The 17,441-nt window shown below is 41.2% G+C and overlaps 1 protein-coding gene and 1 long non-coding RNA gene across 5 annotated transcripts in view; one reads left to right on the forward strand and one right to left on the reverse strand.

Moving 5' to 3' along the window:
* Positions 1 to 17,441, reverse strand: part of akap11 (A kinase (PRKA) anchor protein 11) — a 31,393-nt gene that overhangs the window by 12,609 nt on the left and 1,343 nt on the right. For 3 of the 4 annotated variants that reach the window (XM_061879644.1, XM_061879646.1, XM_061879648.1), the window contains exons 2-8: positions 8,789 to 8,877; positions 5,988 to 6,098; positions 5,855 to 5,908; positions 5,608 to 5,739; positions 5,109 to 5,373; positions 511 to 4,609; positions 297 to 428 (exon numbers count right to left, since the gene is read on the reverse strand). In XM_061879644.1, the coding sequence (XP_061735628.1) occupies positions 297 to 428; positions 511 to 4,609; positions 5,109 to 5,373; positions 5,608 to 5,739; positions 5,855 to 5,908; positions 5,988 to 6,098; positions 8,789 to 8,877 (4,882 nt within the window). Of the gene's footprint in view, positions 1 to 296; positions 429 to 510; positions 4,610 to 5,108; positions 5,374 to 5,607; positions 5,740 to 5,854; positions 5,909 to 5,987; positions 6,099 to 8,788; positions 8,878 to 11,387; positions 11,651 to 17,441 lie in introns of those variants that run through there. The other variant, XM_061879647.1, reaches the window with a different exon arrangement.
* Positions 5,979 to 17,441, forward strand: part of LOC133538237 (uncharacterized) — a 40,984-nt gene continuing 29,521 nt past the window's right edge. Inside the window, exon 1 of the long non-coding RNA XR_009802952.1 lies at positions 5,979 to 6,127. This is a non-coding gene — a long non-coding RNA (uncharacterized LOC133538237). The remainder of the gene's footprint in view (positions 6,128 to 17,441) is intronic.

Below are 17,441 nucleotides of genomic sequence, written 5' to 3' on the forward strand. Positions count from 1 at the left end.
ACACAGATAGACAACATTCACACTTACATTCACACAGTAGGGCCACTTTAGTGTTGCCAATCAACCTATCCCCAGGTGCATGTCTTTGGAAGTGGGAGGAAGCCGGAGTACCCGAAAGGAACCCACGCATTCACGGGGAGAACATGCAAACTCCACACAGAAAGATCCTGAGCCCGGGATTGAACCCTGACTATTCGAGACCTTCGTATTGTGAGGCAGACGCACAAACCCCTCTGTCACCGTGAAGCTCTGGGATCGATATGTGGCATGCAATATATATAATTTGGAACATGTACCTGTCACTAAGATGAAGGAAGCTGCTGTTGTCATCCTCAAAACTCAGGTTAGACCAGCTCCCCAGACTGTCATCAGCTACACTCAACTGCTGGGACACGGTGGACTCTGTGGCTTCCTTGCCTCCTGGAAAGCTGCAAAGTGACCAGAGTAAATCACGGTGCTTAGCAGTGACGCTCTTATCGCTATCCAAGTACAATTTTAACTTATCTGTACCTGTCACTGGCCACCTGGCAGATGTTAAGGACAGAAGTCATGATCTCAGTAGTCAGGCTCTCGGCATAGCTGGCTCCATCGTGGCCTATGCCACTGTCTGCATTAAGGCTTGTGTTGCTCAGTTCGCGTTTCGCATTCTCCATCGCCGTGGATACCATCCCCTCTGCAAATGCTGACTTGTGCTCCAGGTCGATATGGATTTTAGGAATCTCCAGACCTGGGAGGCGCTCAGGCTTTGTTTGATGCTCTTGGCCTCTTCTCCTTTGCAATATAAACTGACTGTGGTGCCGACAGTGTTTGGTGCAATGGAGACACTCAAGGGCCTGACAATAACGACATGTACCCTGGGCGTAACCTTGCTCCATCCCCTCAGACAACTTCTCGGTGTGAGTGTGTTTGTCCTGGGTTTGAGCCTTCTGCTGATCCTGGGATGAATGGCCCACTGAAGCCATGCTCAGTTTTAGAGTATCATCAACTATTTTTCTGGCGTAGTGCTCAATAACCTGCATTATCTTACCGTTTTGTTCTCCGTCGAACAAGCTTCCCGTGCTGTGGTAATGCCTACTATTACTCCCCTTGGTCAACAGGGGACAGGAAAAAGAGTTTCTTATAAGGTTCTCTGCAACGTTTTCAAGTTTAGATTTCTTATAAAGACATGAGTCAGTGAGGGACTTTGGGAGGCGTGGAGTTGAAAGACTAAGCTTACGTGTAATATCACACGTGATATTATATGCTAAAGATTCTGCAAAGTCCACCAGATCAACGCAGTCTCTCTGGCTCGGTTTCTCTCTGCAACAACATTGTGCATCTCCACATGAGGAACTAATCACTGATTCCTTGTGTTGTGATTCGTCACTCCCTCGTGCCTTCCATTCATCTGGTAGGGACTTCGAGGTACGGAGGCGGGCACCAGAGGATCTTTGCTTTATCTTGCGACTAGCATGGGCCAAGCCTTGTTTTATGGAACGGTAGGCCAAACGACTGGCATACTGATCAAGGACTAGCTCCCTACTGCCTCCCTCTTTTTTTAACACCTTAATGAGGTAGCCGGCATATTCATCTGTCACACTCTCACAGCTGGGATACTCAGAGGACAATCCAGAGCTTGCACTTGACCTGGAGGTGGCTGAGCGGAAAACAGAGGCTGGGAGCTCGTTAGCCCATTGCTCAGCCACCCTTTCCACCCTCCAGTCTCTGTTCTGATCTGAGGGTGGTTGGTAATGCAAACATTCCAAGCTAGACCGGTCTATACATCTTTTTCTGGGAACTCTATGATAGGGGCATTGCTGGACAGAGTTCACCCTTTTCTTTACATCATTGATGACTTCTCCTGCCACCTCCCCAGCATACACCCATAGGGTGTTCAAAGTCTGCTCTGAGAAATGAGCTATACTATCCCGCCTTCTCTCATTAAAGCCAGCAATTTTCCCTTCCTCATCATTGGTTCTGAGAGTGTCCATCTCCGTTGCCATTGAGACAATATGACAAGCCAACTGCTCAGCATAATGGAGGGCTTCCTTATTGGACAGTCTACGTGAAGACAACAGGCTAGGTTCCTGTGAGCGACACTCTGACGCAATTGATTTGCTTCTGCTGTCTTCTGCCAATTCTTCTTCCTCTTCATCCACATTACTATCTGCCTCTTCAGAAAGAGATCTCATCAGTTTCAACATAAACTCGGTCTTGTCTGCCTCCGGACTGCTGTCCGCTGGACCCAGCCCAGGTTCAGGGTGATAGTGAGGAGTTGGAGGAGGAGTAGCTGGAGAAAATTCTTTGGCCAATTTGCTTTTTAGCTTCTTGGAGAACTGTTTTATCTGCTTTTCCTTGGATACTTCACTAGGTTGCTGAGGAGTAGATGGAGGAGTTCCAGGGGTTCGACCAGATTTTTGTCCAGATGTCGCAGGTGAGTCATCCCCAGGGATAAAGGCTTTTCTTTGTCCACCCATCTCCACGTTTGGCACAGCAAGAGTGTCTCTTTGACTTGCGACTGTCTTTGCAAGGAAGCCTGTGCAGTCATCCAAACTCTTCTTCATTTTAGAAGAGCTCACAAGCTCACAAGCCTCAGTCACTATCATATCCACCATATTGCCAGAGAAGTTTTGGAAAGGTGATTTTCCAAGAGAGATACCTTTTCCTCCAGAAGCAGCTTGAGTTTCATTACTGTGAAATAAATTTTGTGCGCATGTGGTGGTATCCGAGGAAAATACTGTTACTCTCGGGCTGGACTGCGAGGTATCTGTTGAGCTGGAACCTTGCTGGTCTTTGGGATCCTTAAAATGAGAGATAGCTTGGCCTGCTTGGGGCACAGGGATACAGCTAGCCATGCCTGACACAGTGAAAAGAGCTTTCTTCACTGTGCAGGTAGTATTCTCTCCTGGGGGCCCCGGAACACCAGCAACTAAGCTGGCGTTGGAAAGCTGCTGGTTAGCAAATGTGCTGCTGGTGTGAGCGCTTGTATTTTCTGCACTGACGTAACAGATGTTGTCTTGAGAAACACTTATGGCGGCTTGGCTAGTAAAAGCAACGTCAGCCTGAGAGAGCTCGATAAAAGCCTCTTGGATAACAGACTCGGACAAATCGGAGGCATAGGAAGAAACCACCTCCTCTTCTTCTTCTTCCTCTAAAGGCTCAGGGTTGAAAGACCATTCACTGGGGGTAAGAGGTGTCGAAGGATGTGAGAACTGACACACTTCCATGATTCCTTCAAACACCAATTCTTCGGCCAACTCTGCCGCAAAGCGTGTCACTGTGTTGTGGAAAATCTGTTTTTTCACAGTCAAGAACTCTTTCAGGGCACCAGTTACCGCTTCCCCAACCAGAAAGCTTGCTAATCCATTCACTGCTCGTTCTTTTAACACATATGCTTGTCGCATGCCAATCTCATGGAATGCCATCTGAAACACAGAAGAGGTGAGTCTTGCAGCCAGGTGACACAAAGTGGTGGTGCAAGTAGATACGCCTTTTTGGAGGTCACGCAAGGCGCTGCCCAGGCTCATTTCCACAAGGTCGGCAGCAAACCTCTGAATACCGTCTTTCAAAGACTGGGATGTCTTCTGGAGCTTGGCCACAGTTACAGTCTCCTGAATTTCTGATAGCTTCATCAGGTAGCCTGAAGAGTTAGTAAATTCTTTGTGGCAGACACAGCTGAGATTCTTGTTGTCATTAATGTCTAAAGCAGACTGATAGCCGCATACGGACCCAAGAATTTCTTTAGAGAGACTGCTGGCAAAGTCTGAATAGGTCTTATACAAGGAGCAGAGATCTTGAGGCTTGCGTAGCTCAGTGTTGTCGTTCTCTTCCTCACCTTTCTTCCAGAAGTATTCTAATGCAGAACTTGAGTCCACCAAGGGGCTAAACGCAGAGGAACTGACAGGACTGAAGAGAGGACCACCATTGTCTTCAGAGGGACTCAGTATTGGCCTTGGGGAGTCAGGCACCTCGGAATGGACTCCATAAGGGGAGCCGGGTTTAAGAGGAGTGGGTTTTTTCACATTGGCTGGAAGAATAGGCTGGTCAAAGCAGTGAGGGTTCATGCCCTTTGTTGAGCAGCCTCTAGAAACATATTTGGATGTGGAGCCACTAGTGCTAGAATGGATGGTTTCAGTCTGTGTGCTTGGAGCGCTAATGGCATCCATTGGCAGCGTGAGTGTGCAGCTCTCTGAGCTTAATTCGTCCAGGTCATCGAACTGGTCAAAGCTATCAAAGAATTCACTGACTTCAGAGTCAGAGTCTTCTACTCTGTCTCTGGGACCTCCTGGCACCTGAGGGATATCCAACTTGGCCAGCATACTCTTCTGGTAGCCCACTTCATCCAGAAAAATGATGGGGCTTGGGCTCGAGCCATCGGACTCTTCCGATTCACTTACTTGGACGGCAGGCGAGGACAGACGAGCACCTGGACTGCAGTAAGTCCACTGGGTCTCCATACCTGAAGACCTCTGGACAGTGACAGAAACATCCGGGCCTGGATTGTTTTTAGCTGAATGCTCCTTTGAAGACGAGGTTATGATAACATGTGAGCCTAATAGCTCCTTTCGTCTCTTGTGGGCTGGGATCGTCTGTGATGCCACGTTGCGTCTTTTAAAAGGCCCATAGGAAGCTTCAGTTGTCCATTGCAGTCATAGCAGAAAAAAAGATAAACAAAACCATAAATATGACTGCTACCGTGATAGATTTGCATCTTTTTTTAACTAATTAGCATATTTCCTCAAACTGTGGTTTGCACTTTAATCAACCTGCTACAGGTAGTCTTTGTACGCTATCTTTACTGTAACTGATACCACCATTTGTCACAAGAAATGTCTTTGCCATAAAACACACCACCTTGCAGAGCTGACATGGCATCTGTAAAGCTGAGGTTGACTTAAAAAGTTTTTGGATTTAGTATTGTATTGTATTTGCAAACATTAGGGTTTATAATAAAGGTAAAAATGTTGAATATTATAAGCGCCAAAATGAGCACTTAAGTGCTTTGTGCAGTTGAATAAGCCATCAATGCTTGATAAGCGCCATTATGAGCACTTAAGTGCTTTGTGCAGTTGAATAAGCCATCAATGCTTGATAAATGTGTACAATAAAGAATAAAAATCCAACCGTACAAGGATTGTCTCCTGCGTCGTCTTCTTCAAGGTGCTCCAGAGCCGTGACAAAATCGTCTTCGATAGACGAGATGGACTGGTTGGTGTCGTCCTCCTCCAGCTGTCTTGCCTCAGCGTTGCCCTTCTGGACACTTTGCAGTTCAAGAGCGTAGCGGGCGCCAGCCATGTAGCACCCGAGCAAGCCCACCAACGAGGTAACGCTGGCTTGCGGGTGCATGCCAGGGCTGGGGTTGTGCCGCAGCACACACACCGCCTTTAACCAACTCTGTAATTGAACACATAGTGGCTCTATGTGAGTGGTATTAATCCTTTAAATACTTCTGTGTCAGAATTGAGTGTTAAAAGAAAAAGTAGAGTGAACCGGACTGGAGTTCACAGAAGTCACAAAACTACAACTGTGTAATAAAAAACTATCTTTGCCATTCCAGTCTCCACAAGTTTCTGGTCTCAGCTACAAAGGAGCTATGTCCAAGTGTTGTAATGCACAGCAGCAACCTACTTGAGGCCAAGTGTCCTTGTGATCGACCTGCCTTCGGGAGTCTTTGAGCAGCAGGACTTCATCATTCCTTAGGCCGTGAACGTGAAAAGTCCTGAGCAGCTCGCACAGCGCCGCTGGAAGCGAGGATAACGCCTGAAGAGAACGGAATACATTGTGACACTTTAGGTTGATTCTCAAAAGCGCTATATAAATACATAGCATTTCCCATTTTACGTCAAGGAAAAATAGAGAGAAAATAGAACTATACCAGATCCACAGCATCATCCCCTTCACACTGAGCAGGCAGACAAACAAAATGAAGCTAAAAGAGGACAAACCGAGCAATATTATGTCTTCTTTTAAATATTGTGTCGCTTGTTTTTTGTAGGTTTGTGACAGACCTCAGTCAGTCTTCTGGCGTCTCTGGACGGGAGTTGTAGGTTGATGCTGCAGAGCTCCTTCCTGCTCTTGAAGAGGCTCTTGACAAACTGCGGCCCATTGTCCCGCACAGTCTGCAAACATGAAGAGTAGAAAACCCAAGGTAAGGTGACACTTTTTTTCCTCAGTTCCATTGTCTGTCAAATAATATATTGACGGGAAAAAGCTGCCTTTTACAGAGTGGAAAATAGCTAGTACCTTTTGTTGGGGCTGGGTGATAAAACGATATCAATAAGAAATGTTCTTTGTCGCAAGAAACTGCAAGTTCCAAAAAAGGTTTGTTGCAAGAACAAAGGCGCTCGCTCTCTGGTAACCCAGCAACACAGGAAGTGATCACCAATCAGTGGGAGTGACACGCTACTAGCCTATCAATTTGCATTTTTTAAAAAGGGACCACCTATGCCAGGCACTTGTCCCCAACAAGACCGGTAATACCACACCACCTTAGCTGCGCTCACCCTTTAGAGCACAGCTGTAACTTCCTTGCAACAAACCTGTAGAAAATAGTTCCTCTTAGGTTTCTCTGTTTACATTTTCACACTTTGCACTATTTTGTTACACTTTATTAAGCATTTCTTATGTATTCCTTATTTTTTAACTTTAATTTTAAGAGGTTATTGTTAAGTGTTCAATTTGATTTTACAATTAAAATTACATTGTTATCCATGCTTCTGTTGACATTTCCTTTCCTCTCTGCCTTGATAGCTGAGGCGATTATAATCAGAGTAAGGTTATATTTTAAATAAAAATAATTATATTTAGTATATTTTTCTCCCGGTCCTTATTTTCTATAGGTCCTAAAAAACATCAATGATTATCGATATCTACCAATATAAAACTTGTATCGTGATACAGATTTCAGCCATTCCACCCAGCCCAAGTCTAACACCTGCCAAGATGTAAAAATCCTGTATAAACGGCGAACATTTCTCAATTAAAATATTGAGAAGCTGCTGATGGTGTGTTTGACGAGGAAGCAGTTTGAAGGAAATAACGTGGAACTCTACTCTCCTTGCAGTTATTATTCCCTTATTTTTTTTAATCATTGTAGGTGTATTACATGCTATTGTACGGTTGGTATTCTCAATTTCTTATCTAAAATCTGTTTTTTTGAAAGAGCCATGTTATATATTTAAATGGTGGGTTTTGAGGGGCCTAAAAATTAGTATCAAAGGCACGATTATCTTCGTTAACTGATCCAGGTTGGTGCTGTTCCTTCAAAGGATATTGGTTATGATCAAATACGGCTTTTACAGGCTTTATTAATGGGGCTTCTACCATTTAAACCGGGCAAATGCCAACTTGCCTTCATGCGCCTGACTATTTTGTTAATGCAGTTTGGACATAAAAATAAGACTGCAAAAAGCTGGGGAAAGATAACTTTTACATTCAGTTTAAAGGAGAGCTGCACTTTTTTGGAATTTTGCCTATCGTTCACAATTCTTATGAGAAAGAAAACAAAAGGTTTTTTGTTTTGCATTGTAAAATGTAAAAATCTGCTTGTTTTAGGTGGCAAGCCATGGAGCTAATGAGAACAATCAATTCTACCTCTAAATCGCTTTAAAAATGCATCCAAAAACCGCCAACAATACATAATTTATGTGCCGTAACCTGTATAATAACCAAGCTGTAGCGACATTGTTATTGCAAGCGCGAACCCTGAGGAACGCTTTTTCTTGTGTAGTAAGACAGTTTTAGGGGGGCATCCTAAGGAATTTAGCCGTAAGATAGCTACGGAAAGATATAAGCTAGCTTTTGCGTCAGCAGCTGAATTGCTTTTGAATTTGTAATGCACAACAACGCGATAGGATGCCAATCTGTACTGACTAAAAAACATGAACAATCATACTAAAGTATACTGTATGTCAAGTATTAGCCCACATTTCATGTTTTGTTTCTAGCTCGACAGTGTATGTACTATAGTTGTACTTAAAAGCATGACATGCTGCGTGTATTATGATCAATATTAAAGTGACTCACTCAATAGACAGTTGTCTGGTTTGTCCAGCTGGCTGGGGAAGTTTTTTTCCAGTTGATTTTGGGTAATCATGCTCTTTATGTCTGCATAGCTTGGCTCAAAGTTCCACATTTGTACCCGCATGTCACGCCGACCTCACTGTCTCGACTTCCGTCTGCTCCGTCCTTTATGCTGGATTCTATAAGCAGTAGTTCATCGTCCGTACATTCAGCCTCAAAAAGATAAGGTTGTAAATCCTCTTTTGTCCAAAAGTAGTTGTCTTTGTTGTCTGTTACCAGGTCTGCCATGATTAGAAAACACTTGCGTTTGTTTCCGGAAGTAGGAACACATATTTGTTGCCGAAAGTGCGCTGCCATGGAAACGGAAAGAAATGCGCCGAGGAAAGAAGTTCCGATAATGCTAAACATTACTAAAATCCGGGAAATACTTAACATACTACATATTGTTATGAACGTGTCTGTTTCTACATTATATATAGACTTGCAGTGTGTACATAAAATGTACAAAGACATTTGCGTTCTTGTCTCATAATTGTGAACGATAGGCAAAATTCCAAAAAAGTGCAGTTCCCCTTTAAAAGGGGCTGTTACCCCTGACACATAAAATTCAACAGTGACAAGGATAAAAGACAAAATTTACAGGCATTGCGAAAACCAGCCAGGCCAGAAAACAGATGAGTTGACAATATCCCCCTTATTGCTTGTTGGTTGTTTTTGTGCAAGATCCAAGTCATGTGGCCAGCGTCTCCAGGGCGTGTGGAAGGGACTATAACCCATGCACACTAACCTCTTTTCGGACGCAGGCCCTGGACCTTCTCGGGGCTCCTCTGATACGTGCACAAGCGTCCATGACGACCTTGCAGAGCGATTGCTCACCTGCAAACAGAAAGTAATAATTTTGGGAGGCAAGAAAACATAACAACAGCAAACTTTAAAAAGAGGGCCTGAACACGTCCTGCTGGTATGGACTTGTTATTATTAGCCTGCTTTGTTGTTCTTCGTGGCGCCGAGTAGGATGGAAGATGGGGAGGGACAAGGGTGTGTATGTTTTACAATAATATTTACCGTGTACAGAAAATATATTTTTTTTAATGCTATAATACAGTGTTCTTTTTTGAGCCAAGGCACATTTTTTGGCGTGAAAAAATGCGGAGGCACACCACCAGCAGAAATTATTAAAAAACTTGTCTCAAAGTAGGTGTACTGTCACCACCTGTCACATCACACCCTGACTTATTTGGACATTTTTGCTGATTTCCTGTGTGTAGTCTTTTACTTCTTATCTTGCGCTCCTATTTTGGTTGCTTTCTCTCTTTTTTTGGTATTTTCCTGTAGCAGTTTCATGTCTTCCTTTGAGCGATATTTCCCGCATCTACTTTATTTTAGCAATCAAAAATATTTCTGTTTTTTTTAATCAGTCTTTGTGGGGACCTTGTTGATTGTCATATAATGTTCGGATGTACATTGTGGACACTGTCTTTACTCCACAGTAAGTCTTTGCTGTCGTCCAGCATTCTGTTTTTGTTTACTTAGTAGCCAGTTCAGTTTTAGTTTCGTTCTGCATAACCTTCCCTAAGCTTCAAGGCCTTTTCTTAGGGGCACTCACCTTTTTTTAATTTTTGGTTCAAGCATTAGATACCTTTTTACCTGCAAATTGCCTCCCGCTGTTTCCGACATCTACAAAGCAATTAGCTACCAACTGCCACCTACTGATACGGAAGAGTATTAAACGGTTACTATGCCGAGCTCTAGACAGCACCGACACTCAACAACAACAACACATCATTTGCAGACTATAATTACTGGTTTGCAATAATATTTTTAAAGGCTTACTGAAACCCACCACTACCCACCACGCAGTTTGATAGTTTATATATCAATGATAAAATATTAACATTGAAACACATGCCAATACGGCCTTTTTAGTTTACTAAATTGCAATTTTAAATTTCCCGGGAGTTTTTTCTTGAAAACGTCGCGTAATGATGACATGTACGCGTGACGTCACGGGCTGTTAGGAATATGAGCACTGCGCACACACACAGCTAAAAGTCGTCTTCTTTAACGGCATAATTAAACAGTATTTTGGACATCTGTGTTGCTGAATCCTTTGCAATTTGTTCAATTAATATTGGAGAATTTAAAGTAGAAAGATGGAGTTGGGAAGCTTTAGCCTTTAGCCACACAAACACACGGTCATTCCTTGTTTAAAATTCACGGAGGTGAAACTTTACTATGGATCACAGCGAACATGGATCCCAACCGAATGTCAACCAGCAGGTTTCGGTGAGAAAATTGTGGTAAAAAGTCGCTTCTTACCGGAGATCAGCTGAGTTTGTGCTGCCCATAAAGCTGCCGTCGACTTCCCTGAGACACTGCGCGTAGACACACCCCTCCGACTATCAGGTAGTTAAACTCACTAAAACACTAGCAACACAATAGAAAGATAAGGGATTTCCCAGAATTATCCTAGTAAATGTGTCTAAAAACATCTGAATCCGTCCCAAGGCAATCGCGTTTTTTTTTTTTTTAGCCCGTCGCTATCAATATCCTCAAACACAAATCTTTCATCCTCGCTCAAATTAATGGGGAAATTGTCGTTTTCTCGGTCCGAATAGCTGTTTTTGTTGGAGGCTCCCATTAAAAATAATGTGAAGATGTGAGGAGCCATCAACATGTGACGTCATCGTCTGCGACTTACAGTAGAGGCAGGGCTTTTCTGTTAGCACCGAAAGTTGTGAACTTCATCGTGGATGTTGTCTACTAAATCCTTTCAGCAAAAATATGGCTATATCGCAAAATGATCAAGTATGACACATAGAATGGACCTGCTATCCCCGTTTGAATAAGAAAATCTCATTTCAGTAGGCCTTTAACCCAAGAAGGTGAAATTAGATCAGTGGTTGAAAAACACTGCTGTAATAGATTCTGATGCATCACAGCCATCATTTGGCTATTTGTTGACATTGCACTGCCTTTACCTAACTGCAATATTATCTTGCATGGAGACACATTTTTGAACATTTAAAGGAAGAAAAGATAGTGTTGCACCCTGTGTGGCCTGGCAGGGATCCTCACTGTGGATGCTGATGCTGATGGCTGCGATGGTTAATGCAGTTAGTCAGATATTCATGTTACAGTGAACAAAATCACTATAATATCCAAGTCAACAAAATAGATGTTTGAACTAAGAGTGCAGAGGAAAATGGCCACAGTGCTCGTTGACAGGCTGTCAATCAAGTAAGCTATGTGACCAGGCCGCAAGCTAAGCGCCGTGATGTCACCTCAACGCCACAGCTAGCAGGCTAACAACACAATACCCAGTGGGGTTATTTAAGGGCCGCTTTATACACCCGTCATTTGCATCCGGTTTGAAATGCCTTTACCTTTACTCTGCTCTGTGATGTTGTTGTTGTTGTTGTTGGTGTTGTTGGACTCCAACAGCGCCGACGTTAGCCGCCGCTGTGCTCCGTCCGTGAAACAAAAAAAGAGTAGGAATTTTCCCACTCTTTCCAGCACGAACGAAACAGTGGGTTGATTCTCTCACATCGTTCGTCCCTTTCGACACCACTTTAAGTTATTCCCGTCATGACAAGGAGGCACGTAGCAAAAACATGAATACGCATTCGACACCCAACATCGACGTCAAGTCATTCTTCTTCTTCTTCTTTTGTTTTTATGGCGGTTGGCAAGCAACCTTCTGGTGTGCATTACCGCCACCTACTGTAATGGAGTGTGGACCGAGGTGGATCCCTACTCTATATTCTTTTACTTAACCCAGTGTTTTTTAAATATGTGTATATTGCTTTATATCCTATGTTTTCTGAATGCAATCCTAATATATCTCCCACTTCTAACCTAATATTTTCTTTTGCTAACTTATTTTCCAGTATTTCTCTTTCTCTATTATATTTCCTACATTGTATTAAGACATGGTCAACATTTTCTATCTGGTGGCAAAAATCACACAGCCCTGTAGTATGTTTGCCTATCAATTTTAGTGAACTATTTAGATATGTATGCCCTAATCTCATTCTAGTCATAATGTCTTCTTCCTTCCTATTTCTACCCCCTCCTCTCATTACACCTACTTTCCTCTGGACTTTGTAAAACTCTCTACCTTTTGTTTCCTTATTCCAATTATCCTGCCACTTTTTATTGTGTTCTATCTTAATTATGCTCTTCACTTCTTCTTTACTGTGCTTAATCTCCATGTTTACTTCTGTTTTAGTGGTTGCTTGTTTTGCGTATCTATCAGCTAACTCATTTCCCTCAACTCCTACATGAGCAGGAACCCAGAGAAATGTTACCACACCTCCCGCTTTATTTATTCTGTAGATTGCCTGAACTATTTCATAAACTATATCTAGTCTTGTTTCTGATGTTATGTTTTTTATGCTCGTCAATGCACTGCTGGAGTCCGAGCACACGACTACTTTCCTAGCTTTGTTTTCCTCTATCCAGTTAACTGCCATATAAATTGCTACCAATTCCCCCGTAAAAACAGATAGTTTATCACTAATTCTTTTATTCAACACTATATTTCTCTGTGGGATAACTGCAGCAGCTCCTACTTTACTATTTATAGTTTTTGATGCATCTGTGTATATCATAATATTATCAAAAAACATTTCCTCAATCCGTTGTTCTATTTGGTAACTATTTAAATGTCTATTCTTCAGTAACTGCATGTCTACCTTTGGGTTTTCATACATCCACGGTGGTATTGCAGGAATTGGTACTGTAGGGCTCACTTTAATATTGTCAATTTGTGTTTTTTTACATATATCTCCTATTATCCACCCAAAACTATTCATTTTTTTCTTCCCTTTTTCTTGGCAATTTATTAGCACTTGACGGGTTGGATGTCCTTGCTTGGATCCTTTTAAGTTTGCCCAATAAACTGCTGAGAGTTGATCTCTCCTCATGTCCAAAGGTTTTTCATTCATTTCTACTTGTAATGCTGCCACTGGAGTAGATTTAGTAGCTCCACAACATAATCTTAACGCCTGCGACTGGATCCGGTCTATTTTCTCAAGTAGAGTTTTTGAAGCAGATCGATAAATAATGCATCCGTAGTCGATAACAGACCGAATTAAAGTGATATATATTGTTTTCAATGTTAACCTATCAGCCCCCCAATCTTTACCCCTCAAAGCCCTCATTATATTTAACACCTTTTTACTTTTCTCCATTATCTTGCTGATGTGGGTTGACCAGTTAATATTTTTATCAAACCATATTCCTAAATATTTAAAAACTTGTACCTCTTCTATGTTTTCTCCATAGAGTTTTATTTGGAGCTTGTTTTGTATTTTCCTCTTCGTAAAATGTATGACTTTTGTCTTTCCAACAGAGAATCTTAAACCCCAAGCCGTCCCCCAGTCTTGAACATTATTTACCGCTTTTTGAATCTTCTTTTCTATATAATTTGTATTTCTACCTCTCTTCCACATCACTCCATCATCAGCAAACAATGCCACCTCCACTAACCCTTCCACTTCACTAAAAACTTCATTTATCATGATGGAAAATAGTACTGGACTTATTATACTCCCTTGTGGGGTCCCATTTTCCACTTTGTATTCTCTACTATATTCATTTTCTATCTTTACTAATAATGTTCTACTTGTTAAAAAGTCTTTTATCCATCTGTACATTCTTCCTCTAATCCCAATCCTATTTAGTTTCATCAGCAACCCCTGTTTCCACAACATATCATACGCTTTCTCTATGTCAAAAAATACCGCAATTATACTTTCTTTATTTATTTGTCCCTTTCTAATTTCCTCTTCCAGCTGCACTGCTGGGTCATTTGTGCTTCTTGCTTTGCGAAAACCACTTTGGTAGTTTTTTATAATTTCTTTTGACTCTAAATAATATATTAATCTTTCATTAATCATTTTTTCCATTACTTTGCCCAAATTTGAGGTCAATGCAATCGGCCTATAATTTCCTGCCTCTTCCGGATCTTTCCCTGGCTTGCATATTGGAATTATTACAGCTGTTTTCCACTCATCTGGTAATTTTCCTTCTTCATATATCCTATTATATAATTTCAAGACCACTTCTTTGCCGATGCTACCTAAATTTTTGATCATTTGATAACTCACCAGGTCTTTCCCTGCCGTCGTATTTTTAACTTTTTTTAAAATTCGAACCATTTCATCCAAAGAAAATGTCATATCCACAGTGTTGATAAAACTATTATCGTTGTCTTCCTTCATTTCCTCAATATTTACACTAATTGTTTCTTCTCTCTTTTGTTTTTCTACATTTTTCAAATTATCATTACTGTGCACTTTAACAAAGGTTTTTGCTAAAAGTTCTGCTTTTTCTTTATTTCCTACCACACTCCGCATTCCATCTTTCATCACATGATTTTTATGTTCTTTTCTGAGCCCTGACATTCTCTTGATCATTCCCCACACTTGGCTTAAAGGAGTAGTTCTATTTAGTGTTTCACAAAAAGTTCTCCAATGGTGTTTTCTTGTTTTTTTAATAACATACCTTACTCTAGCTTGATGCCTTTTATACTGGATCATGTCTTGGAAATTATGTGTTCTTCTCAATATTCTAAATGCTCTATTCCGTTCTTGTATTGCATCTGTGCACTCTTGTGTCCACCACGGCACTATCTTCCTTCTTCTCCCTATACTATTCCTTGGTATGCTCTGTTCGGCTGCTTCTATTATGCACTTTGTAATATCTGTATTTAATTGTTCAATATCTTGATTTATATCTACTTCCTTTAAAGTTATGTCGGTAATTTCCCTAAATTTCTCCCAGTCACCATGATTATACTTCCATCTTCCTTCTATCCTAGTGCTTTCTGTCCTATGATTTATGTTTATGTGAATGACGATTGGATAGTGATCACTTCCCATTGTGCTGTATTTATTTACTTCCCACTCCACCTTTCCTGCTAACCCTTGTGACACTAGTGTTAAATCTATTGCTGTTTCTTTACCCGTGACGACATCTAACCTTGTTCCCGACCCATCATTCACACACACCAGTTCTTTTTCCTCCAAAAGTGCTTCCAATGTATCCCCATTCCAGTCATCCCTTTCACCCCACATTGTGCTATGTGCATTAAAGTCACCACACCAAATAATATTGCCACTCCAGTGCTCCATTATTGTTTCTAGTTGGTGAATTTCTAATTTCTTGCATGGATTATAGAAGTTTAGTACTTTGTATCTTTCTTTATTATTCCATACTTCTACTCCTACTATCTCTAGTTCTTGTTTTACTTTTAATATTGAATAATGCATATCTTCCTTAATAAATATGGCACATCCTCCTCCTTGCCCATCATTCCTATCTTTACGTATCGTTATATATCCTTTTATTATAAAGTTTAATTTTGGCTTCAGCCATGTTTCTTGAATACATATTATATGTGGTTTATTTTTCATATTATTAATATATCCCTTTAATTCCTGTCCGTTTGCTATCAGACTTCTGGCATTCCACTGAACAATTAACATGGCGTTGGATTGTGGTAACATGACTCGGTCTCGTCTACTCTCTGTAGCTCACCTTGCACCTGTTCCCAGGATAATTCTTTTAAATTTAAAAACTTTGCTGCTGCTTTGACAATTATTTTGATTTTCTCAGTCTTGTTTCTAGCCTGTTCTGTACAATTTATTACATAAGCCAGGAATACAACTAGTTTATCCATGGAAATTCCTGTATTTGCTGCCTCTTGTTTTTTATTTCTTGAACTATTTTCACTTCTGTCCTGTTCTGCACTTTCTTGATTTCTTATTTTAACTGCCTCTGCATAAGTAATATTTCGTTCAACTCTGATTTGCTGTACTTCTGTTGCCTGTTTTCTTATGATGCAGCCCCCATACGCTGCTGTGTGATTCCCGCCACAATTACAACACTTGACCTGTTCATTTTCTCCACATTGTCCATATTCATGCTCCCCTCCACACCTTCCACATCTCATTTTAGCATGACACACACTAGCTATGTGCCCATAGCGTTGGCACTTGAAACAACGTACTGGGGGTGGCACGTAAGCTCTAACATAGAAGCTTAGATACCCAATCATGATTCTCTCTGGTAGGACCTCCTCTGCAAATTGCACTAGCACGGATTCGCTCTCAGTCTTTTCACCGTTCCTAAATGCCATCAATCTTTTCATCGTAGTGACAGTTCCTCCTTTTATTTCTCTTTTCAGATCATCTAAATTTTCTCCTCTTGGGATTCCTGTCACGACTCCTCTTGCCCCCTTCCGTTCTCCCACTTCGATTTTTTCCTTTATTATTTTGTTGCACAGTTTTTGCAATCGCATTGCTTTGTTCTTTTGCTCTCCATTTTTGCATTTAATCAACAGCCGTCCGTCCCTGAGCACCTTCGCTATCTCCACCTCTCCAATGTCCTTCTTTAATCCCTTAACCAGAGTCATCAAACTAATGTCATTCATATCTTGGTTTGATTTAAATGTATAAATTATCTTATATTCATCCATCATAACCCTTTTCCTCTTATCAACCTCTTCATCGTCTTCATGCACTCTTTTAGTACTCGCCTTTCCTTCACTCCCTCCTCTCCCCTTCTTTCCTCTCTCCCCTCTAGTCCTATCCATTTCCATACTATCCTCATACATCCCGTCACTATCCCCTTCCATCTCGATCCAGTCACAAAACAGCTTATGCTCAACCGCCAAAACAGATTTAGATACTCTCGCCGCCGCCAAATTCACTCCAAATGTTTGGTAGTTCCGCCTGGTCTCCTTCCGCCCTCACCGCGAGCCATCCTTCCAACGACGTCAAGTCATTGGACTAGACGCTGGAATTTATGGGGAAGCTGAGGTTTACCGATTCCCATAAATGCATCATATAACTCCCCATCCCACAGTGCATTACAGTGTGAAAATAAGAGCGTCCGAGGCCTCACCAATCGATGATCGATAAGACGAAACCAGAGCAGTTGACGACACAATTGCAAAATGGTACATTTTTGTGGTGCTCATAAATTAAGAAAAAGCTGCTTTTGATTGAAGTTTATTACATTACTGGACACGTATATACTGCATATTGTGTTAAACCGTATACTTTCCTGAGGGAATCAAAGTTCTACCTTACAGTTGTATTTATCTTTGTGTCACATGTTTTCATAATATCATAACTATTTTTTAAATACCATAGCATAAAACTGGTTTTGCAACACTAAAACATATTCCTGTTACTTTTGTAACTTTCTACAAATAGTTTCTTTTATGACATTTTTTCTCACTATGATAACTATTTGTCATTTAAAATGTCTTGTAATATTACACATTTTTGTCATAATAATAAACATTTCCCCCCTAATATTACCTTTTTAATTCCAATAACATAACAACTATTTGAAATGGGAAATAAAAGTTATACATTTTTTTCCCTATTTAAAATAGTTGTTTTCTGTTTTTTTTTGTTTTTGTT

This window comes from Nerophis ophidion, linkage group LG19, assembly GCF_033978795.1.
Source record: "Nerophis ophidion isolate RoL-2023_Sa linkage group LG19, RoL_Noph_v1.0, whole genome shotgun sequence".
In the NCBI taxonomy this organism is placed as follows: Eukaryota; Metazoa; Chordata; class Actinopteri; order Syngnathiformes; family Syngnathidae; genus Nerophis; species Nerophis ophidion.